Source organism: Echiichthys vipera, assembly GCF_963691815.1.
Source record: "Echiichthys vipera genome assembly, chromosome: 3".
In the NCBI taxonomy this organism is placed as follows: domain Eukaryota; kingdom Metazoa; phylum Chordata; class Actinopteri; order Perciformes; family Trachinidae; genus Echiichthys; species Echiichthys vipera.
In genome coordinates this window covers 34,801,354-34,826,443 of record NC_139828.1, presented here as the reverse complement: position 1 = coordinate 34,826,443, position 25,090 = coordinate 34,801,354, and the positions used below count along the sequence as shown (strand labels likewise).

Below are 25,090 nucleotides of genomic sequence, written 5' to 3'. Positions count from 1 at the left end.
TCACAATAATGCCATGCTCACTGCAGTGCAACAGTATGTTTTCTTTTAATGTGTTAATTGTTAATTGGCCATGGAGTTTTATGGCACTATGCTCTAGGTGAAATATGCTGTGGCTGCAACATCAATACTTGTGTAGTAATACCTTCTGTAGTTGTAATATTTTTGTTGAGCAAGTAAAGACATAAAATAGAAAGAATAAAACAACAGCAAAAATCGAAATAGTCAAACAATTAGACATTCCAGGCAATATTTGCAGAGCAATGAAAATCGTAAAGCAAAAGTGAAATGTACAATAACTTTTTTTTCTTTTCAGCTCAGAAAGGAGTAAGAAGAATAACATATTTACTCTCACCCCTTGTCCATAACCCTTCTTCCATATTTAATTCATTAATAATGTCATAATTAATTATTAGTCAGTAAAATATCCTAACAGTTAATAGAACTAGGATCTGACAAAACAGTTTCAACACAATCTCAACTTCAACCATATCCCATGGTCTCGATCGACAAAAGTTCATTCCTTGTATTATTCTGAGCACTTTTAGGACTCATCGTCTATGTTGGCTTAAAGTCTGAGCCTGACAAACTGTGTCTGCTGATGATCTCATCTCATCTCATTTTCAACCGCTTATCCGGGGTCGGGTCGCGGGGGCAGCAGCTTTAGAAGGGGGCCCCAAACTCTCCTTTCCTGGGCCACATTAACCAGCTCTAACTGGGGGATCCCGAGGCATTCCCAGGCCAGTGTGGAGATATAATCTCTCCACCTAGTACTGGGTCTTCCCCGAGGCCTCCTCCCGGCTGGACGTGCCTGGAACACCTCCCTAGGGAGGCGCTCAGGGGGCATCCTTACAAGATGCCCGAACCACCTCAACTGGCTCCTTTCAACACTAAGGAACAGCGGCTCTACTCCGAGTTCCTCATGAATGGCTGAACTTCTAAACTATCTCTAAGGAGGACCTCGTTCTTTTGGTCATGACCCAGCTTTCATGACCAAAGGTGAGGGTAGGAACGAAGATTGACGGGTAGATCGAGAACGGTGCGGTAGAGCGACTGCAACACCGCCCCCGCTGCTCTGATTCTCCGGCCAAACTCATGCTCCATCGTCCCCTCACTCGTGCACATGATCCCGAGGTACTTGAACTTATTCACTTGGGGTAAGGACTCATTCCCTACCTGGAGTAAGCAATCCACCGATTTCCTCTGCCTCTACAAAAGAGGGCGTGTTAGTCAGATTAAGGAGTACCTCAAAGTGCTCCTTTCACCGCCCGATAACCTCATCGGCTGAGGTCACCAGCGTCTCGTCCTTACTGTAAACAGCTTGGACGGTTCCCGAGTTTCCCCCTCCTGAGATGTCGAATAGTTTTCCAGAAGCACCTTGGTGCCGCTCGAAAGTCCTTCTCCATGATTTCTCCGAACTCCTCCCACACCCACTGCTTTGCCTCTGACACAGCAGAGGCTGCCGCCCTTCTGGCCTGTCGGTACCTTGCAACTGCCTCTCGAGTCTTCTGGGATAACATATCCCGGAAGGCCACCTTCTTCAGTCGGACAGCTTTCCTGACCACCGGTGTCCACCACAGTGTTCGAGGGTTACCGCCCCTTGAGGCACCTAAGACCTTGAGGCCACAGCTCACTGCTGCAGCTTCAGCAATGGAAGCTTTTAACATTGCCCACTCCGCTTCAATGCCCCATACCTCCACAGGGATTCCAGAAAAGCTCCGCCGGAGGTGTGAGTTGAAGATCTCTCGGACAGGGGCCTCCTCCAGACGTTCCCAGTTCACCCGCACTACTCGTTTGGGCTTACCTGGTCTGTCCAGAATCTTCCCCCATCCTCTGACCCAACTCATCACCAGATGGTGATCAGTTGACAGCTCTGCCCCTCTCTTCACTCGAGTGTCCAAAACATACGGCCTCAGATCAGATGATACGATCACAAAATAGATCATCGACCTTTGGCCTAGGGTGCTCTGGTACCACGTACACTTATGAGCATCCTTATGTTCGAACATGATGTTAGTTATAGACAATCCGTGACTAGCACAGAAGTCTAATAACAAACGCCCGCTCGGATTTAGATCAGGGAGGCCGTTCCTCCCAATCACGCCTTTCCAGGTGTCTCATCATCATGGAGTCCCCTACTGGAGCCCCATGCAGGACTCCATTCAGGGTCTCCAAGACGGCCGAATACTCTGGACTGCTGTTCGGTGCATATGCACAAACAACAGTCAGAGTTTCCCCCCTACCACCCTCAGGCGTAAGGAGGCGACCCTCTCGTCCACCGGGGTGAACTCCAACACCGCGGTACTCAGCCGGGGGTTTGTGAGTATCCCCACACCTGCCTGGCGCCTCAAACCCTGGGCAACTCCAGAGAAGTATAGGGTCCAACCCCTATGCAGGAGTACGATTCCAAAACCGAGACTGTGTGTGGAGGTAAGCCCCACCAGATCTAACTGGTAGCGGTCCACCTCCCGCACAAGCTCTGGCTCCTTCCCCGACAGAGAGGTGACATAATTCCAAGCTCTGGAGCGAGTATGAACTGTCAAGCTCAACGTGGGTCTTATTTTTGTGGGACTTTAGATGTCATCATCTGACACCTTTGGAGACATGTGTCTCCTACAGTAGCAGCACTGTGAGTCCGTCCTATGTGGATAAAGGAGGCTGCCATGTTGTCTAATGATGGTAGGGAAATAAGCAGGGCCTGCCTTGGATTTCGGGTCTCCTGTCCAGAAGGCAAAATTAAGTTACTGATGCAGATCTTCCGCTGTGTTTCTTCCTCCCTGGGCTCAGAGGGGAGCAACCAGCACAGCCCACACAGCAGCCTGTCATGTGGAGGTGTCTACCCTCATGGCTTGCAGCTTCTCCCTCAGTATCAGTGGCTGGATGGAGTTGAATGCACTGGAGAAAGAATGATTCTCACAGCGTAACTGATTCCATCCAGATGCTCTACAGGGAACTTTAAAATTATACCTCTTGGCTTTCTTTTTTGTTGTTACTGGTCTTAATGTAGCTTAATTACTTTAAAAGAAGATGGGACTCATTCACCAATATCTTCCTACGTTTTCTCTTTAATTTGTCCTAAGAAAAGTCTATGATTCATGATGTGTTCTTAAATCACTGAATTTTTTTGTACCTCACATTTCCTTGTAAGTAGAAAGCCTGTGCTACTTGATCCTAATCAGCAGGTATACACCCTGCCAACCCTATAAAAGGGCACGTGACAGCAGGGCTGTGTGCAAACAGCCACACACAGAAATGGAAAAGAAAAGTTGAAAGAATCAAGTCAAGAATATCCAAAGAAAGACTGCAGAGAGTGGAGCACTGGACTCCAAATGGAAAAGAAATCCAAGTGAAACAGTTGAGAAATGGAGGAACTTTAGCAGGAAGTGAACACTCAAACAGCTGTCATGTGAAGTGACGTGTGCTCCAGTAACTAGATTGTTACTGCTGCGTCTGGGGTTTGAGGCCAGCTCTTTGCTGCATGTTGTCCTCTCTCCCCCCTGTCTTCCCTGTTACTCTTCACTTGGACTATTCATGAAGACTAAAATCATCTTTGAAAACACACCTGCTTTGGGTACTTTTTATTTCATTGAAAATACAGAAGTGCTTTATAAAAAAATATTATGAATGCTTTAATGTAATTATCGCAGTTAAAATCATTGAACATTATACAAATTGAATAAAACGCAATAAGCACTTCCACACATCAAATGAGCCATCAAAACAGTTTTTTTTAGTGTAACAACTATTAATGGATATTGTAACAACTGGACGTGGCTAACAGTGGTTAGCTCGGGGTAGTACGGTGAAGGCATTAAAACGTCTTTTTTAACCACTAATACTGCCTAAAATAACACCAAACCTCTGCAGTAGCATGATAAAAGTCCTGACACAAAAAACGAAGTTTATTAAAAGAGTGTTTTGAAAGACTTACCTACTGGCCCCTGTACCAGCTCCTCTCATAGTAAAGTCGAGATCAAGTTGAGACCAAAGTCAATCCAAAGGAAGGAGCCCATTGGTGCTTTGTTTTCTGTGTAGGAACTCTTCTCATGCTACTGCAGAGGTTTAATGTTATTTTGAGCAGTATTAGTGGTTAAAAAAAGACGTTTTAATGCCTTCACTGTACTGCCCGAGCTAATCAGTGCTAGCCACATCCAGCTGATAGCGACTCTCCGGGATTTCTCCGTTAATAGTTCATACACGAAAAAGACTTAAATGGCTTATTTGATGTGTGCAAGTGTCAAATAAGACCATGGGAAGATTTTGAGCTGGAATTACATTTTAAGTGAGAGTTAAGAAGAAATGTCTTCTCGAGAACAGTTAGTGAATGAGGCCCAATGTTCTTAGCTGAATTGTAACAGGTAGCTGTGTTGCATGAAGCACCACCACCATTGAAACCATGATATTGGCTGAACTGATTATTGAGACAGCGACCACACAACCACCTGGTGAAACCCTCTCCTTTGTGGACACCTCAGCTATCTGTCAAGGACACAGTGAGACCGACTGATGCATTGAGTGTGTGTGTGTGTGTGTGTGGGGGGGGGGGACTTAACAGTTCACACTTCATGAAGTACGATACAGTATACTCCCAGTGTCCGGAGTGACTCTGCTCTGTATGTATAACTCAGTCTCTGTGAACTGACTCCTGATCATCTGGTCATTTGCAGCAGAGGACGTTTGCAGCCAGCCCATTCTCTGAGCCCATCATGGTGAAGCTCCACAATGGGATGACCCAACAAACAGAGGACCCAGAGATGCTGTGGGTGATGGGTCCAGTGCTGGCTGTCATTCTCATAATCATCATAGTCATTGCCATTCTACTCTTCAAGAGGTGAGTCTGACAGACACTTTTAAATGACAGTTTTTACGTACAAATCCTTTCTGTCACTCCGGTCTAGAGGTAAGGGAAGCAACATAAGGCTCTGATTACCATTTTTGGCAGTGGTCAAATGAATATTTACAAACTTGAAAAAAGGTGGACAAAAGGTACACAACATAGACATTATAAAGATTGATGAGCCTTCTCCACTTCCTGCCACTGTCAAGTGAAGCCAAAATACGCCAGTCTGCAGAGTATGTGGCATTGGAGGCGTGGTATCGATGTCCAATCTATACACTCACCCAACAATTATGGCTGTCAACACTTTTCACCTCTCTTTTTTTGTGTGTAAGTCTATGGAACAAAATTAATTAACTGGGGTGTGTAGGCACAGGAAAATGTTCAAAAATCCCTTAACTATTGAAACACAAACTCAATTTTCTACACTGAGGTCCAAAGCTATTTAACAAGTTCCAAAAAATAAAAGGGAAAACAAAACATGCATGTCTACTTTAATATCATTTGTCAAAAACGTGCTCTAACAGCTAGCTAGCTTTTCAAAGATGTTCAAAAGGAAGGTAACAAAAAAGTAAATTATACAGCAAAACCTGGCTAACGTAAAGAAGAAGCACAGAGGCGGAAGGCTAATGTTAAACTTGAGGAAGCAGTTTGTTTAGGTTGATGTTGGGCAAAAAATCCATAATAATATTTTATCATATTCTGAGACAAAAATAGACTACTCCACCTCCTCTTGGCTCTGTTTTCTGCCTTTATAAAATCTAGCCCGTGAGACTTTTGCCAAACACAGTTAATTTCAGAGAGGGGAGAGGAGGTGCAAGAAGAGGTCTTACTCTGCTTCAAATACTGGTCTTTTGTTGTTTACTGCGGAGCCCCCTTAGGATCACAGCAAGAAGTTTTTTTATTGAGTTCCCTCGCAAAAGTTTGGTGGTAGGTTGGTTATGACTCAGGACCGATTTAACCTTTAGGCTGGACTGACCGAATAATAAATAAATAATAATAATAAGGTGAAGCAGAGACATAGATAGGATTGCTAGATTTCAGTGGATTTCCCGCCACTTCGGCTCCGGAAAATATTGTTTTAACATAGTTTATCATTTTTATATTTGGAATCACTCATGCCCAGCTTTTATTGTATTTATTTCTTCAAACCATGGACCAAAGCTTTTGACCATTGGGCCTGTGGTTGCCTCTGATTACACCGGAGAAGTAAAACACGGAATTCATGACGCCGAATCACACTAGCGAAGCGCCAACTTTTAAAGAACTTCTTTAACTTGGTGAGATCTAAAAGCAACTGGTGAAGTAGGCCTACTGCCCAGGAGTGAAGAAGGTCTCCCCTGACATCGTCTCCAGGGCCGGAATTAAACTCACTTCCCTGTGGTGGTTCTATGTCCTGGGATGACAGATCCCTATCATAGGCTGCGACATGATGGCTGTGTGCGAGTCCTGTCTCCCCACCCTCTCAAAACTGAGGGAAAACGTATCTGTGTCAGGCCCAGGCAGGAAAGAGGACTCAGATGTGGAGGTTCACGGATCAACACTGAATTTATTAACTTGACAACAGGGACATGGAACAGGGAAAAAGCCACAAACAAAATATCACTCCGCACAGGAGGAACAAAACAAAAGTCGTCAGTAATAAGACAAAGTACAAAATAAAGACGCTCCGTACAGGAGGAAAAAACAAAAGGCAAAGTTAACAAATAAACCTCAAAACAAAGTCGCTCCGTACGCGAGGAATAAACAATTACAAAGTGAACAAAATAATTAATTAAATAAGGCGTACGGACGATGTGAGGGGAGAGATAGGGTCTTGGTCTTGCTGAACACTTTTCGTAGATGATGGTAGTAAGGTGGAACCGAGGTCAGGTCCGGGTTCTCAATGTTTGTGGAAGGGTTAGGAGAAAACAGGTTAATAGAGGTTACATCAGTCAGATGGCTGGACACAGTACAGTCTTTGGCGCACCACTTTTTCCACCTAATGATGTTTCCAGTCTTCCAATCTATGTGTGGGTTGTGCCGTATGAGCCATGGATATCCTAAGATCAATGAGTGCATGGGAGACGTGAATAAATAAAAACAAATGCGTTCTTCGTGACTGTCAATCCGCATTCTTACTGGTTCACTGACATGGGTTATGGCAATAATCTCTTGGCCGTTGAGCGACCTGGCCCGGATAAGTTTGGCCAGTCGCTCTGAGCGGATGCCTAGCTCTTTAGCTAAACCCCAACTCATTAGGCTGTCATCAGCTCCAGAGTCGATGAGGGCTTTCTGATTGAACGAGGCATGATGCAAAATTTGGACGGTGGTTAGAGTACGGGGAGTATGGTGAGAACATTTAACAGGACTCACCGTCTGGGGGATTTTGGCTGGGCATGAGACGACAAGGTGGCTGATCTCCCCACAGTAGAAACACCTCCCCTCCAGCAGTCGCCTTCTTCGCTCCTCAAGGAGGAGGAGCTGTGGCCGCTGGTCGAGCAAGATGCCCCAGCAGGTCCTGTAGCTGTGAGGAAAGCTGTCCCATGTGGTTGGCAGTGGCCGTCTGGAACTCCTCTTGCCGGACGAGGCGGGCCTCCTGAGTACGCAGTGCCTCCGATAGACAACCTGCCTCCGCTGAGTCCATACTGGCCAGATTATACTATCAGGCCCAGGCAGGAAAGAAGACTCAGATGCGGAGGTATGCGAATCAACACTGAATTTATTAACTTGACGACAGGGACGTGGCACAGGGAAAAAGTCACAAACAAAAAATCACTCTGCACAGAAGGAACAAAACAAAAGTCGTCAGTAATAAGACAAAGTACAAAATAAAGACGCTCCGTACAGGAGGAAAAAACAAAAGGCAAAGATAACAAATAAATCTCAGAACAAAGTCGCTCCGTACGGGAGGAATAAACAATTACAAAGTGAACAAAATAATTAATTAAATAAAGACGCTCCAACCAGGAGGAAAAAACAGTCACAAGAGAATTCAAGAATGGAAAACTTACTTGGACCAAAACAAGGATGACAAACACAAGAACAAGACTGTGGAACAAAACGCTGGATACATTCGACACAGGTGAAAACAATCGGGAATCAGGGAATGACGTCAGACCGGTGACACAAGAGGAATGGCAAGTGACCTGGAACGAGAGGAGAGTTATCTTTCAAAAATAAAACAGGAAATTCACAAGACAAAAACCCAAAGACAGGACAAACCTCACCGAGGCGTGACAATCTGGCTTCAAGGCTGACCTCAGGGAGAGAGTCAAAATCCTCCTGGATCTCTCCGCCGTCGGCACAACCCAGGCAAAGCTCGTCGCCCATCTTAGGGCTTCCGGCGCTGGTGACCGGACCATGTCGGCCGCCGACAACACCACCCTGCCGTGGACTGGCTCCATCCCCACCGGATCTCCGGCACCAGCACTCACAAAGTCCCGCTGGCACCACCAGGGAGCTAAACCCAAGTCTTCGGCACCCCTCACTTCCTGCCTTTGCCCCACGGGGTGGCAGTGCTCCATCAAGAAGGACGGAGCCGGGGCTCTGGTTCTGGTGAGCTCAACCCCATTCAAGCCAAGTGAACCCTAATAATAGCCTTAGTATTGCGTTTATCTCTCTATTAGATTTGATTGGTTTTTAGTGAGTGTACATAAACCTACTCACTGTTTTTATCACACCCTCGACCAGGTTTTGGCTTATGGTGTGGAAATCAATTACTTAATAGTCTTTCCACATAATCATATTTTATCAGAACATTATTTATTTACTTTTTAATTCATATTACAGGACTACTCGCCTCTGGGCAAAAGTTTCTACAGTAGATGTTTATCTGATAGTGCTGTAGCTAAATTTAAGGAAGCGATTCCATGTGCATTTAATTTAATGCCTTATCCCAATATTCATGTACTATTGTTAGTTTCACTGAAATTGATCACCTTGTTGACAGTGTTGCAGGCTCACTACGAACAACACTCCACTCTGTTGCTCCTAGATAATGAAACAGAGGAAGTTAGCTCCATGGTATAACTCACAAACCCGTGAATTAAAACAAGTATCGCGCAAAATTGGAAAGTAAATGGCCTATTACTCATCTTTAATAGAGGAGAATAAGAACAATCCTCGATTTCTTTTCAGCACTGTAGCCAGGCTGACAGAGAGCCACAGCTCTATTTAGCCATGTATTCTTATATCCCTTAGTAGTAATGACTTCATGACCTCCTTTAACGACAAAATTAGACTATTAGAGACAAAATCAACTTGACTGTTACCAATTTTTCTTCAAACCCAGAAACCTTACAAACAACTGTACGACCTGATATATTACTGGACTGCTTTTCTACAGTTGACCTTAACAAATTAACCTCTACTATTTCGGCATCAAAGCCTTCTCCTTGTCTCCCAGACTCCCAAAGATTCCAACTAGGTTACTTAAAGAAGTGTTATCTTTAGTTAGCCCCCCTGTACTAGGTATGGGTAATATGTCTTTATCAGCAGGTTATGTACCAGTCTTTTAAAGTATGTTATTAAACCTCTTTTGAAAAAGTTCTGTCTTGACCCAGAGATTCTAGCCAACTATAGACCTTTATCTAACCTTCCTTTTCTCTCTAAAATCCTCGAGAAATGAGTCGCCAATCAGCTGTGTGACTTTTTACATAATAATGAGTAATTTGAGGACTTACAATCAGGATTTAGAGCGAATCATAGTACTGAGACAGCACTGGTAAAAATTACTAATGACCTTCCAATAGCTTCAGACAAAGTTCTTGTCACTGGAGCATCTTATTGGCATAAAAGGAAGCGCAATTTGAATTTGAATTTGAATTTATTGAAAAGGATCCCCATTACCTGACGCCTAGACGACAGCTAGTCTTCCTGGGGTCCACCGAGGTCATAAAACAGTTTTACACACTTAAATTGGCAAGGTCACAATCTTAGCCAAAAATAAGAAACAAATAAAAAAATAAAAACACAACAATAAATAAAGAGCTTAAAATTAAGAACAATAATAAAAATAAATAAAAACAATAAAAACAATAAAAAAATTGAAGGATAAAATTCCGTTCATATATTAATAAACAGGACAATCCTTGCTGAGTCAAACAATTAAAATGAATAAAACCTTCTTAGTCTCTTTTTAAAAGCAAATTTTCCCTTTGTATCGCAAATCATAATAGGTAGATTGTTCCAAATAACAGTTGCCCTATAAAATACAGTCCTTTTCATTGAGTTTGATTTGGGTAGTGGTAATGCCATTTGTCGACTATCCGCTCCTCTAGTGTAGTGCGAATGTGAATCTGAGCAATATGTTATTTTATCATAAAAAGATCCAGGAGTTTTGGTATTAATAATTCTGTGATAGTATATTAAAATGTTTGCAGATAGTCTATGCTCGACAGTCAGCCAACCAAGACATTCATGCATCACAGTAACACTAGTTCTTGTGGAACAACTAAGAACCAGTCTTGCAGCTTTGTTTTGAGCCACTTGTAATTGTTTTAGCAGACAGTTTGATGCAGCAGCCCATACAACAGAACAATAGTCTAAATGGCATAGCACCAATGTACAAACAACACTTTTTAGCAACTGCGAATTGATGAATGGTGCACATTTACTTGTAATTGCAACAGCTCTACCCATCTTGCCCACAACTTTGTTGATATGATCAGACCATGATAATGTGCAATCAAGCCAGAGTCCAAGGAGTTTTACAGTTTTTACTTGCTGAATGTTCTGGCCGTTCAATTGCACATTTATTGTTGGATTATGTGATAATCTAATTCTAGAACCAAATATTATTGCCGTCGTTTTTGATATATTTAGGATAAGTCTATTTGTTTTAATCCAGTTAAATAATTCAGTTATCTCACAAGACAGAACCTGATTAAGTTCTGAGCATGTAGGTGCTGCATAATACAGAGTAGAGTCATCTGCATACATGGTCAATGTTGTCTTATTGAGCACATACGGCATATCATTAGTAAAAATGAAAAATAAAAGAGGTCCGAGGCAGCTTCCTTGTGGGACCCCACATTCAAGAGACTTCTTGCAAGATAATGCACCATTAAAATAAACTTTTTGAGGCCTATCAGACAGATAGCTTGCAAACCACTTGATAGCAGAAGAAGTGAAACCATAACTAACAAGTTTGGAAATCAAAATGTCATGGTCGATCACATCAATGAGCAATGAGCTGGTTTAAGTCGTATATTTCAGATAGATCTCTGTTTGTACATGTTAATGACAAATCCTCCATGCACACTAAAGTCAGTCACAAAGTCCCACAGGGTTCTGCCCTTGGACCGATTCTATTCACCTTATATATGCTTCCCTTAGGAAATATTATAAGGAAGCACTCCATACATTTTCATTGTTATGATATTAAGAGTCTCTAGTTGGTCCAAAATGCTGCAGCTCTTGTACTGACTAAAACAAATTGAAAACAACATATTTCTCCTGTATTATTTTCTTTGCGATGGCTACGTGTAAAATCTACAATAGAATTTAAAATCCTTCTCCTTACCTACAAAGGTCTTATTGGTCCGGCTCCGTCGTACCTTAAAGAGCTCACAGTACCGTATTACCCAACTAGATCGCTGTGCTCTGAGAATGCAGGACTACTTGTCGTTCCTAGAGTCTCCAAAAGTATAATGGAATGCAGAGCCTTCAGGTACCAAGCTCCTCTCTTGTGGAACCAATTGTAAGTGTTATTCGGGAGGCTGAAACTGTCCCCATATTAAATAAATATGGGGACAAGTTCACTTAAAACTTTCCTCTTTGATAAAGCTTACAGCTAGGGCTTATGAGTCCTTAGCTATGTTGTTCTTTTTAAGAGGATTTTGTCATGTTATTATGCTGCTATAGGCCTAGTCTGCCGGGGGATAATCCTGTTGCTGATACTATGAGTTTTTATCCTGTCTGTCTGTATCATTCATGTCTCATTAATGCATTAGCTAATTCAACTCAATGTTTTCCACCATAATTATTATCTTTGCCATGTTCTGTCACTCTAGCTTTTCCTGTTTCTTGCTGTTCTGCCTTATTAACTGGCATAACTTCTAAGTCATATTCACATTGCTTTAGCTATCACTATAGTCACTGTTACTTTTGTGGTTGCTTGTATCTCTGGAAGTGTGTCTGTCTGTCTGTCTGTCTTCGTGTCTGTCTTTGTCTCTCTCTGTCCATCTGCCTGTCTTTTCTCTCTTTCTCTCTCCTTTTCTTCCTCCCCAACCGGTGCAAACAGATGTCCGTCCTCCATAGAGCTAGGTCTGTCCGACGTTCGTGCCTATTATAGGGAATGGGGGAATTGTTGGGTCTATGTCAATCACAAAACAATGGTGTGGTTTATACATACTCTGTAAAGTATTTTTACAGAGTAGGTACTTTTGTTATGATTTGGCACTATAAATAAAATATAATTGACTTGAATTGAATTAAAGGCACTTTTCTGCCTCCACAGGTCATTGACAGGAAAAGTCCAGTTTCCTTGATGTAGCACGGGCGGTTTGATCACAGCATAATGTTTCGTTCACACCAAACACGATTGACTCGAATACAATCGCTTCAAATGCTTGTATCGCGACGCTAGTATTGCGCCACTTTCCATAGTTTGAAAGTTATGCTCGTGCTAACAGGGATCTGAATGCTTTAAAAAAACAGGGATGAGCTCTCAGATGAAGTGTTTGGCTCTTAAAAGAGCCGTTTTGTTGTAGTGAGATCAAGCCGTCAGTGTAAATCACCTCCAAAGCTATACAGGCTGCTGTCCGGTCTCCTCCGAAGCTTCACTCTGCACTGACTTTCTTCTTCTTCTTCTGGATTTCCGGCAGAATAGATGCCTAAAGGCACGTTGCTACCATTCACAGTTCATAGTTATATCCATTATATTATATCCACAGGAACAGGCTGGTTTCCCCCAAAGTCTGCAACAATAGCGGCTTTGGTGAGCCCCTGGAAGTCTCTCGGGGAACTTTGATGACGCTTACCGCAATCTCAACGCTGATTGGCTGTCGCAGCGTGAAGTCACCTGAAAAGTTCAATATTTTGAACCTTATTCCCGACGCGCCAGACGCTCTAGACGCTCCATTCCCGCCGCCTCCGCCTGAATCATGTGTCATCGTGCCATTGACATTGATTTTCAATGTAGAGTTGTCACTCAATTTGCGTCTGTCATGTTTGGTGTGAACGGCCCATAACAGCATTCACAGCTGACATGTTCTACTGTGTGTGACAGGATACTGTATGTGATTACATGGATCTTAATTCACAGTCTTACTAGCGTCTATATCAAATGGGTCGCCTCCTGTCCACAGCATGGGCATGTGTAACTTCTCCCCGGGTACCTGAGATCTAATGAATCAATGATGACACATCATAAGAACGCTAAATATTGCGAGGGGCAATAAAAAAAGTTCTTGCCGTGAGCCTAGGGAGGCTTAAAGATGAAGCAGTAAAGGATTGTGCTGCATTAGCTGCTGACTGGGCTGACAGGGCTGACAGGGCTTCCATATGGCTACTGCTCTGTTCAAATGGCAACACTTGTTTCGTCTTTTTTTCAATCCTTTTTTTGTGTCTGAATCTGTTCAGTAATATTTATACTGGGGAGTCTATGAGGAAAGCTGAAATCACTTCTCAAGACCAAGTTGGTGAAGTTTAGCATCTTCTATTCTTATACATCAAATATCTATTACATTACTGACCAATATGTTCCTAAAAATATACGAGCATTATGGTTTGTTGAATGGGTTTTCCCTACCTTCCCGGCAGCCAGGTTTCCATTTATTTAAATACACTAGGAAAATGAGTTGAGCTTGAGTTCGGTAATGCATTGTAAGTAGTGATGTCCAAATGAAGCTTCCTGAAGCATTTTCTTTATTAAATTATTATATAGGGTATATTATCACTCACTCACCACTCATCTTCAACCGCTTATCCGGGGTCGGGTCGCGGGGGCAGCAGCTCTAGCAGGGGACCCCAAACTTCCCTTTATCGATCCCGAGGCGTTCCCAGGCCAGTGTGGACATATAATCTCTCCACCTAGTCTTGGGTCTTCCCCGAGGTTTCCTTCCAGCTGGACGTGCCTGGAACACCTCCCTAGGGAGCAGCCCAGGGGGCATCCTTACTAGATGCCCGAACCACCTCAACTGGCTCCTTTCAACGCAAAGAAGCAAACTTCTTACCCTATCTCTAAGGGAGACTCCAGCCCCCCTCCTGAGAAAACCGATTTCGGCCGCTTGTACCCACAACCTCGTTCTTTCTGTCATGACCCAGCTTTCATGAGCATAAGTGAGGGTAGGAACAAATATTGACCGGTAGATCAAGAGCTTTGCCTTCCGGCTCAGCTCTCTTTTCGTCACAACGGTGAGGTAGAGCAACTGCAACACTGCCCTTGCTGCTCCGTCAAACTCACCTTCCATCGTCCCCTCACTCATGAACAAGATCCCGAGGTACTTGAACTCCTTTACTAGGGTAAAGGACTTATTCCCTACCTGGAGTAAGCAATCCCCCGGTTTTCCAGAAGCACCTTGATGCCGCCCGAAAGTCCTTCTGCATGATTTCTCCGAACTTCTCCCACACCCGCTGCTTTGCCTCTGACACGGCAGAGGCTGCAGCCCCTCTGGCCCTCTGGAAGAAGAAGAATTACTTTATTAATTTTTTCACTCTATTATTATTTATGTTACACACACACAGGCCCAAATTCACACACATGCACAAACAGGACCTATATATATGCAATTAATGGAGAGATGTCAGAGCGAGGGGCTGCCAGTGGACCAGCGCCCCGAGCAAACCTCTCCACCACGATAAGGTGATGGTTCCCGGTGAGGATAATTTAATAATAATAATTTTAAATGCTTACACTTATTAAAGACGATTAGATTATCGATCCTAAATTACAAAAAATTAGACCAGTATGCCCATACACACAGAAACACACACACACACATACACACACAACTTGAGAAGAGATATGTGTGAAGATATCAAGTGAACGTAGCAGCTACAGTTTACAGTTTGACAACAAACAAAGATGGAGGAGTCACATGTTGTTTTTGCTGCTGAGTGGTTAGCTCAGAAGTCTCCGGCCAGAGGACAACATAAGGGTACGTACACAAGTTTTCTGTCCACACGGCCTTGACTCAAGAAATATCTGCGTCCACAGGAAACCAGGTAAAGCAACTCTAAACTCTGTAATACACATTCCAGGCCTGGATGTGACGCTGTAACTGCCATAGAAATACACCAACAAAGGAGAAGAAGAGATGGGGAGACGCTGTGGAGAATACAAACACCGGAGAGTTTCTCTTCAAATCTAGAGACTTTCCAAATCCTCCTCCATCCTAGAGAGAAATCTGTCCTCTGTTTCTGGTGTTAGTGGAGACTTTTGTGGTGTTTTGGACTCTGATGCACCAATCACTCTATAGTTAGTGTCCTCAAAGAGCAGATGGTACTGCTATTGAGCCCCTTTCCCGTCCCAAAGCACTCACAGGCGGGCACTTGATATAGAGCCTACTCACACTGTCCTTTTGGCCGCGGCCAAAACTGTTTTTTCAGCTAAAGCCTAGTACCTTTAAGCAGTGTGAGTGCACCCGCTCCGCGCACAACTGCGGCCAGCGGGCCGTCCAAGGCCCGCTTGAAAGAGGTGGGCTTTAGCGGAGCCGTTTGCACATGTACGAGCACGAGCGTGCGCACGTGTACGAGCACGAGCCCTACGGCAGTAGCGTTATGTCCGCCTGTTCGGACATGTAAATCGAAGGACGGACCATGCGCGGACATTTAACAACAACAACAATGGCGGCGAAAGGTTCATGTTGGTGTGATGCGAAGGTGGAGTGTTTACTGCAGATTTGGTCGGATGAAAATATTCAAAAACAGTCGACAAGACGCACAAAAACTCTGAGGTCTATGGAAAGATTTGTAAACAAAGCCACACACGCGATCAATGCGTGTGACGTGTTACAGCGTGATGGCGTATGGACAGCAAGAAGCATTGGCCGGCCCTGGCAGTGTGAGTACAACGGGGCTGGGGCGCGGGGGGAGAGGGAGGGGGGACAAGTACCCTAAAGTCCGGGTCGCGGTCCGGGAGGACAGTGTGAGTACGCTCTTAGAGACTTTTCACACCCTCTTAGCAACTTAATTTATAAAAAAGAGACTAGAGACTAATTTAGTCTCCTTATTCAGAGCATCAAGGAAAAGGGAGAAATCTGTGGTCGGCCTAATTCATTCCCATGCATATGGCTCAGAGTCCAGTTCAGTAAACAGTCTATTGGTCCGTCTCTCTCCTCTCACACAGTAGCACTGTTGTTGTTATGTGACACCGCGGGGTTAGAGGTTAGAGGTGGGGTAATGATGGCAACATTAACAAAGTATGAGATTTCTCCGCCATGGGGTGCATTTTCAAATCTTCCCACACTGGAACCTGGTTTCAAAAGATTCCGTTTTCAGGCTCTGATAATGCCGGCTGTGTGTGGATGGTCGGCCAAAACAATACTAAAGCTGTGCATTTACAGGAAAAACCCTGACAACAGCCTTCACTCAATGTTAATGCCACGTTTTAGTATCTGTAAGGTTGAGAAGGGTAGAATTCATCAGCTGTAAGAAGTGACAACACTCATGTAATATTTCTTACTGACCATATGAATGTAAATAGCAATAGAAAAAGATGTTTGTAGGCTAAAATTGTCAGAAGCTGGAAGGAGAATCTGCTCAGCTGGTTAAAGAGTCCATTTGAAGTGAACCCTTTGTCTCTCTCTGCTCCCTTCCTCTGCCTGCTTTCTGTGGATGCAGCAAACAAGAAAGGTTGGTGCCTCTGTGTGTTCTTAGAGCACCTCACTACCGTGGCCCTGAGGGGCAAATGACAACGACAAATCCAAAATGACAACGACAAATTCAAAATGACAACGACAAATTCAAAATGACAACGACAAATTCAAAATGACAACGACAAATTCAAAATGACAATGACAAATTCAAAATGACAACGACAAATTCAAAATGACAACGACAAATTCAAAATGACAACGACAAATTCAAAATGACAATGACAAATTCAAAATGACAACGACAAATTCAAAATGACAATGACAAATTGGAAATCACAACAACATTAGCTCAAACCGGAAAGGGTAAGTTTCTCTGAGCAGAGGATGGGCCCTCCTGATTGGACAGACGGACTGTCTGTCGTATAACAGGAAGAGAGAGGTGGAGAACCCGCTGCAGCTCTACATGGCCGTGTAACGTTAGGGCGCTCTGAATTTCTCAGTGATATGACAGGTTTAAGAGTGAGATATTGAAGCCAAAGCCGACACCGACACACATGTGAGGCAGACAGCTGCTGCACCTCCTTCACTGAACAGCTCCACCAATGCTGTCGACGCCCCGGTGGGAGGGATGGCAATGGCCGTGAAGATTCAGCTGGACCAAAACATGAACTGTGCATCGTAAGCTTAATTTCTTTGTGTTTGTCAGCGTTCACATAAACCAGCGTTAGTGTTTCAGTCATAAGAACCGAAGTGTGGTTAGTACTCTTGCTGTAAAGCAGCCCAAACACACCAGCTAACAAGCTAACGCTATTGTTAGCCCGCATTAGCGGTTAGCATCGGATTTTATCAAACCTAACGTTACAGGTTAACCCGGCAAAATCTGTAACATCAGTTCGCTAATGTTAAAACCCCGAAATGTAGTTACAGAGCGTTAGTTTGAGAGTATGTTTGCACAGTTAATGTATTTATAATTTACGGTTGTAAGGACTGTTATTGCCTGGGCCCTGACAGCCCACAGACAGTTAAACGGAGCTATCAGGCACGTAACGTTAACAGCGATGTTGGTGTGTTAGCGTCAGTTTCTAAGTTTAATGGAGAGACTGTCAGTAACGTTCGTGTAGGGACAGATGCTCCTACAGTTACAGAGCTGTTAGTGTTGTAGATTCATGTGCATTTACTCTGCTATCAAGCATGAACTGTTGACTGTACATGTTCTATAGTAAACAGATATAGCCACTCCAATGACATGATGCTGTGTAAAATAACACCACTGAGTATAATGCAGTCAGACACAACTCTACTAGTCCCTCTGACCTCAATGATCATATTGTATGATAATCTTAATGACATAATGTGATGACCTCATCTCAGTAAAGCTGGACTTATAAACACCTCAAATATGATTCAACTGCAGACTCATAAAAAAACAATAAAGTTAAAGCATCTCTTTAACAGTTTGAACAAACACATTATAAACGTCATGCATATTGAATTCATTGCAGGGCCCTTGTATTTGACTACATTATTTATTTATTGTCAGTGTTTAATACAACAGTTTTATCAGAGTGGTAGTGATCCCCTAATCAGAATCAGAAAACCTTTAATATCCCGCAGACGGGGAAATTCGTTTGTCACAGCAGCAACAGAATATAACAAGCAGAAAATAATACAAAATAAGATAAAAAATACCAAAAATAGGCAATAGTTCAATTTAAAAAGGGAAGAAATAGAAATAGACATATTTACATATCAACATTTTTTTCCAGGCTTCTCTTGGCAGTCCTGCTTTTAAACCATGATGGCAGCTGAGAGGTTGATGGACCAGTGATGGTGACGTCTGATCACCCTATCAAGGAGAAGCTGAATCCCTGAATGTGATCTAAAAGCATGTGTTTGCTTCCTCAGCCTTCACGTCGACCCTAACAGAGTCACAGGTAGATCTACATCACATCATCACCTCATCAAAGATCGCTGTACCAGAGAGCCGTGCTGCCTGCCCTTTCCACATCCTGCCAGAACATCACCGGGGACAGCTGGACAGCCTATCTCTCACACAACATTTGCAGTTTAACACAGGACATCAGTGTGAAAGTTTTAAGCTTAAGATTATTATTCGTCAAGAAAAAGTCAGACCAAAGTCTAAAATTCATATGAATAAAAAAAAATGTTTACGAAAACATTGCAAGATGTTTGCTTTTACCTTTGTCACTATTCACGTTTGCATAATTTACTACGTTGAGAAAAAAATGTTCCATATAACTCATGATTGTCTATGTATTTTGATCAATTAAAATATTTTCTAATAATAAAATAGTTAATTTAGGATCGTACAAATCTAATGAGTGCTTTCTAGTTTTAAATGGATACATCTTTTTTTTTTTTTTCTTTTGACCATTTGGCACATCCACATTCATATTTCAAAAAGATCCAGTCTTGTGTTTTAAGTTTTGCTGGTGCAGTTAAACTTATTTTACATTTGTATTGCAGAATGTTTCTTATTGTTTTAACTGTAGTTCCTGAATATAAAAGTACATGAATAGTTTGTATATTTTGGGATGTTGGTAAATAGTTTCACTTCTGTGTGCAGACCTAACATTACTGGTGTAACTGATCTTAACTGCATAAAATGTTTTTATACAGTATGACACTAAGTATTTTTGTAGACTGTCACCTTAACGGGACATTTCATAATCTAAAGTCCTTCTCCTTCTGGAAACTGTCTCCTGATGATGGACCTAGTGAAGGTAACGGCTTTCTAATGTGCCGGCCACAGGCCGAGCAGACAACCTGCATCCTAGCTGCGTAATAATAGTGCATTGTTTTATGGACCCAATATCTACAGTTAATGAGAGAAACATTTCAAAGGTAGATATAGATAATGATGATCTCATACTTAAAAAAATAGTACAGAAAATAACCCAGATTGTTTTAAAATGGTCTTAAATTTACTGTTTTATTTATAGGATACCCTTTTTTAATATTATTATTCATCTATTTAGTCGTATTTGCAAGTTCAGAGATAAGTCAACATTTCATATAAAACATAAAATAATAAATGAGTTCTCTCTCTGTCCTCACTCTCCTGCTGTTCGTTACAGCCCCATACACGTAGTGTAGCGGTACATAATGAAAGTCACGTCTGAGAGAAGCAGGGTTGTACAGAAGAAAACTGTTCACATCCAGATGAGATGAGACGTGCCGTCTTCACGGAGCTGCGTGGACCAGGGCAGCTACTCGGCTATCTGCCGTTAGCAAAGGTTGCGTTTAACGCGCAGCTGGTGTTTTTGCTGAAGTACTTCCCACATAGTCCGATATACTCATCCTGATGTTTAGGTTGGTTGACAACATATCATCTGTCACGCCGTACGGCTGCCCTGCATCAAAAATAATCCTTAATAATAGCGAAAGTATCTTCGGAAATACTCATGCTTTGAAAATAGGCTCTTTTCCGGGTTTTCCATCTCTCTCTTCTTGTTATACGACAGACAGTCCGTCTGTCCAATCAGGGGGGCCCATCCTCTGCTCAGAGAGACCTACCCTTTCCGGTTTGAGTTAATGTTGTTGTTATTTCCAATTTGTCGTTGTCATTTTGAATTTGTCGTTGTCATTTTGAATTTGTCGTTATCATTTTGAATTTGTCATTGTCATTTTGAATTTGTCGTTGTCATTTTGAATTTGTCGTTATCATTTTGAATTTGTCATTGTCATTTTGAATTTGTCGTTGTCATTTTGAATTTGTCGTTGTCATTTTGAATTTGTCATTGTCATTTTAAATTTGTTGTTGTCATTTTGAATTTGTCGTTGTCATTTTGAATTCGTCGTTGTCATTTTGAATTTGTCGTTGTCATTTTGAATTTGTCGTTGTCATTTGCCCCTCAGGGCCACGGTACCTCACCCCCCCCCCCCCCCACACACACACACACACACACACACACACACACACACACCCACCCTCCTAACACACCTCACCAGTGCTTTCTGACAGTGATGATGTGAATTGATTGAAACTGTTGTTTCGGTTACACATTCAGAATCACACCACCATGCCAGCTTCTCAGAGCTGTGTTCATGCTTCTTTTTCTCAGAGATACAGTATTACCCTCAGCTGACAGCACCTGCATGCATGTCTTGTGTAGCATGTTTGTTTCTCTGTATGCATTTTCTACTTATCAGATATGAGAGCTCAGTTTACAAACCATCCTCCCTTAGTGGTTTGTTCACCTCACACATCTGCAGCTTCATCTGCAAAATCAAACAGCAGACGAGACAATAAATTACATTACAACAACCTGTTCATTCTGTATTTGCATTACCTGCCTGGCCATCATAATACATATTTACTGTCTGCCTCACCAATAGGCATATATAGAATCACTCAACTGTTCTGTTTTAGAAAAACTGATGCTTGAACTGTAATACCTACTGATAAAATGTGACTTTTGTTGCCATAACGACCAACTGCAGTCACTGTCATATAAATACTGGCTTTACTCCACTGAAACTCTTATAGAGCCTGGTAAGTATATGGTGAAAATGTTTTATTAGTCCTCTCTTATCAATTTGCATTTTGGACGGCTGTGGCTCAGAGGAGCGGGTCGCCCTCCGTTCAGAGCACCGGCTGTTCGGTATTCGGCTCCTCTAAACTGCATGTCAAAGCGTTCTTGGGCAAGATACTGAACCCCAAAGATCTCTCGATGGTGTGCATGGGTGTCTGAATGTGGTTTGAATGACCCACGGTCTTCAGCTCTCTCTCTCTCCCCCTGGTCCTGTCGATCTTGAACTGTGCTGTCGCAGAAATTCTATAAACATTGACTTTTGGTTTCACGGGACACAAACTCTGGTCTCCTGGGTGAAAGTCCTGTGTTTGTTTGACCCATTCATCCACCTCAACCTCCCCACTTACGAGTTTGGGGCTCTTATAACTACTTATAACTATAACTACGGCTCTTATAATCACTTTACTTCCTTGTTTGCAAAATACATTTTTTTCTAACATCTTTTTCTAATAACTAATTATACTCTAACTGCACTCAAGTTTTGCCTTCACCTCAAAATATGCCTTTACCAGCGATCATCAGCAGTATGGACAGTGTGGGATATGGAAAAAGACAAATACTAGCTCTGCTACTTATCTCCAGAAAATCTCCATTAATAGTTGTTACACGTAAACAATTATCTCGATGGCTTATTTGATGAATTTATCTGCCAAAAACGACCCTTGGATGATTTTATAACTGACACTAGGAGTCTCAAGATCACTGAAATACCAGTTTTGTAAAAAAAAAAGACCGTTTTCAGGCTCCGAAGAAGAAGAAGAATTCCTTTATCAGTCCCGCAACGGGGAAATTCGATTTTTTCACTCTATTATTTTTTATTCATGTTACACACACACAGGCCCCAAATACACACACATGCACAGACAGGACCTATATACATGCAAATTAATGGAGAGATGTTAGAGCGAGGGGGCTGCCAGTGACCAGCGCCCCGAGCAGCTGGGGGTTCGGTGCCTTGCTCAACAGCACCAAGGCAGTGCCCAGGAGATGAACTGGCACCTCTAACACCAGCTGCGTGTGGATGGTCGGCCTAACCAATATTAAAAATGTGCGTTTATAGGAAAATGCGTTCTTGTGTGGATGGGCCCTAACTCTGCTTCGACAATCTCTGAACCTGTTTGTTTTAACACAGTCATGTGGAATTAGGGATTTTAATAAGCAATGCCTAAATCTGAATCCCCCACTTTAAATCCAGCTGTGAAAACACACAAGTAGGCCGTAGACATTACACAGGAGTGGCAGCCAGCTCCAGCATTCAGTCAAGATGGGAGGTATCCGAACAGGGGATGAAAGCCCTGAACTCCTAACAGTATTTCAGCATTGGTGACCTTACCTGCCCTATTTGAAATATATCTAATGCCCAACCACCTACTGTCTATCCACTGCAGCTATTAACTAATTAATAAAAGAGCTCCCTTAAAAATCACACAATTACAACATACTGTTAAATTGTAAGGGAGAGCCGGGTCAATTGAAACACTTTTCAGTTAAACATATACAAATAATTTTAGCAAGATTCACATGTGTATTCTTTTAGTTACAAGTGTAATTTAATACACAAGTTGGACGCTCACACTGTTTTTTAACTTTGAAGGTTTCATTTGAATAATGAAACAGCATATTTTATAGAAACTATTGACCTTACTCTTGCTTTTATGCAACATACTGGACAACATACTAGTGTACTCATCATTGCTAAAATTTCACATCATTTCTTAGAATATGAAGATTTCCAAAAAAATATTTTTGTCATTGTTGAGATGTACATTGACTCATTTCCCACCAAAGTCATGTTTAGTGATACACTGTTTTACATTCTGTTATTTATTGGCATTTTTTCTCTCTTTGGTGATTAATCTGTTGATGCATGTTATAAACATGTTTGTTCACTAAAAATATGTTATTCAAAGCAGTTGTCATTCATTGCAAAACATTTATTAATTAGTTTATTAATTCATTTATTAATTTGGTCATTTATACAGGTTTTGATCACGCAATGTGACCGCAATTACGCATGGTGGCGCTGTCATCAGCGACCACTGTCATTTAAACCTTTCTTACCTCTAAACTTCTAAACTCCGACACTGCGCACTTTAGGGCATTTTTAAGTACTAATTCATCCGTTGTATAGTCATATTATTATGGCATGTTTAAGTACTAATGCATATGTTTTATAGTCATATTATTATGGCATAAAACCAAAAACACAACTGTTTTTTTTTCCAAATTTCTTTATTGAGTTTTTGCAGAATAAAAATAAAAGTGAAGAGGAAAAAGAAAAAAACCCAACATGAATCCCACTGTCCCTCCCAACAACCCATGTCAGACATAGTCACAGTAAATAACTAGGTAATTAACTAACATATAACAAAAGTAAATAATTAAGGTACAATGAGACAAAATATAGAAAAGAAAACTGTAAATAAATCACTAGTGAATTAGGAAATCCTAGTGGGTCGCATGGCGGCAAAGTCTTCCTCCTCAAGCTTATGCCCCCTGTTTCAAGTGAAGCTCCTCCTGCCTGGTGGTGCCCACTCTCTGCCCACCTTCATAGACTCAGATGCCAATATTATGGCTGAGAGCTTGGCCACACAACTGGGACTAGAGAGAGCTCCATTTAACACCCGCCAAAGCCCTCGATGGCCATCTTTTGGGGGCTGTCACTAACCAGACATCTCCTGTCCACATCCTGATCTCTGTAAACCACCACGAGACCATCCGGTTTCGCCTCCTCTCATCCTCCAACATACCTCTGATCCTGGGCTACCCTTGGCTCCATCGACACAGCCTCGACATAGACTGGGCCACAGGGGCCATTCTCGGTCGGAGCAACTCCTATCACCAGATCTGCCTTAAAGATGCCTCCATACCCCAGCAGACAATGCACCCTAGTTCCTGTCCCAACTTGTCCAGTGTTCCTGCCGAGTACCAGGACTTTCGAGAGGTATTCAGGAAGGCTAAGGCTATGTCGTTTCCTCCCCATTGCCCGTATGACTGCTCCATTGACCTGATGCCTAGCACGTCATCTCCCAAGGGGCATCTCTACTCCCTGTCTGGTCCTGAAGGGAAGGCCATGGAGTCCTACATAAATGATTCCCTGATTGCTGGTATTATCCGTCCCTCGTCGTCTCCTGCTGGGGCAGAATTCTTCTTTGTTGAGAAAAAGGACAAGACCTTGCGCCCATGCATTGATTACCGGGGACTCAATGGCATTACGGTTAAGAACCGGTATCATCTTCCCTTCATGTACTCAGCCTTTGAGGTACTTCAAATGGCCATGATTTTCACCAAGCTAGACCTCCGTAATACCTACCACCTTGTCCGCATCAAAGAGGGGGATGAATGGAAGACAGCTTTTAACCCACCCACCGGACATTATGAATACTTTGTGATGTCATTCGGCCTCACCAATGCCCCAGCAGTCTTCCAGGCCTCGGTCAATGATGTCCCCCAGGATATCATTGGCAATTACTGTATGTTTTCGTCTATTTAGGTGACATTCTCATTTTTTCGAAATCCCTCAAAAAACCATGTCCAAACTTATCTGCAACACCTGCTGGAGAACTTCTTTTTCGTGAAGGCCGAGAAGTGCGAGTCCCTAGGTTACATTGTTGCCTGGGGTTGCCTGGAGATGAATCGTGCCAATCTGGGCGCTGTGATGTCTTGGCCAGTCCCTGAAACCGGTAAGCAGCTGCAGCGTTTTCTGAGCTTTGCCAATTTTTACAGACGCTTCATCCGCAACTATATCTCCATTGCTTCCCCTTTCACAGCCTTGACATCCTCCAAGACTCCCTTCCGATGGTCCCATTCTGCAGATGCTCTCTTCCAGACCCTGCGGGACCGCTTCAGTGCTGGTGACCAGAAGCTTCACCCATGTGCCCTTTTCTCTCGGCAGCATTCTCCTGCCGAGAGTAATTATGACTGTGACCTCCTTGCCGTCAAGCTGGCCCAGGAGGAGT

General features: G+C 42.8%; 1 protein-coding gene across 1 annotated transcript in view; it reads left to right on the top strand.

Annotated features, from left to right (window-relative positions):
- Nucleotides 1-25,090, top strand: part of ptprfa (protein tyrosine phosphatase receptor type Fa) — a gene marked incomplete at its 5' end in the record, with an annotated part of 414,741 nt that overhangs the window by 261,780 nt on the left and 127,871 nt on the right. The window contains one exon of the mRNA XM_083911493.1: nt 4,671-4,828. Coding sequence (XP_083767619.1) covers nt 4,671-4,828 — 158 coding nt within the window. The remainder of the gene's footprint in view (nt 1-4,670; nt 4,829-25,090) is intronic.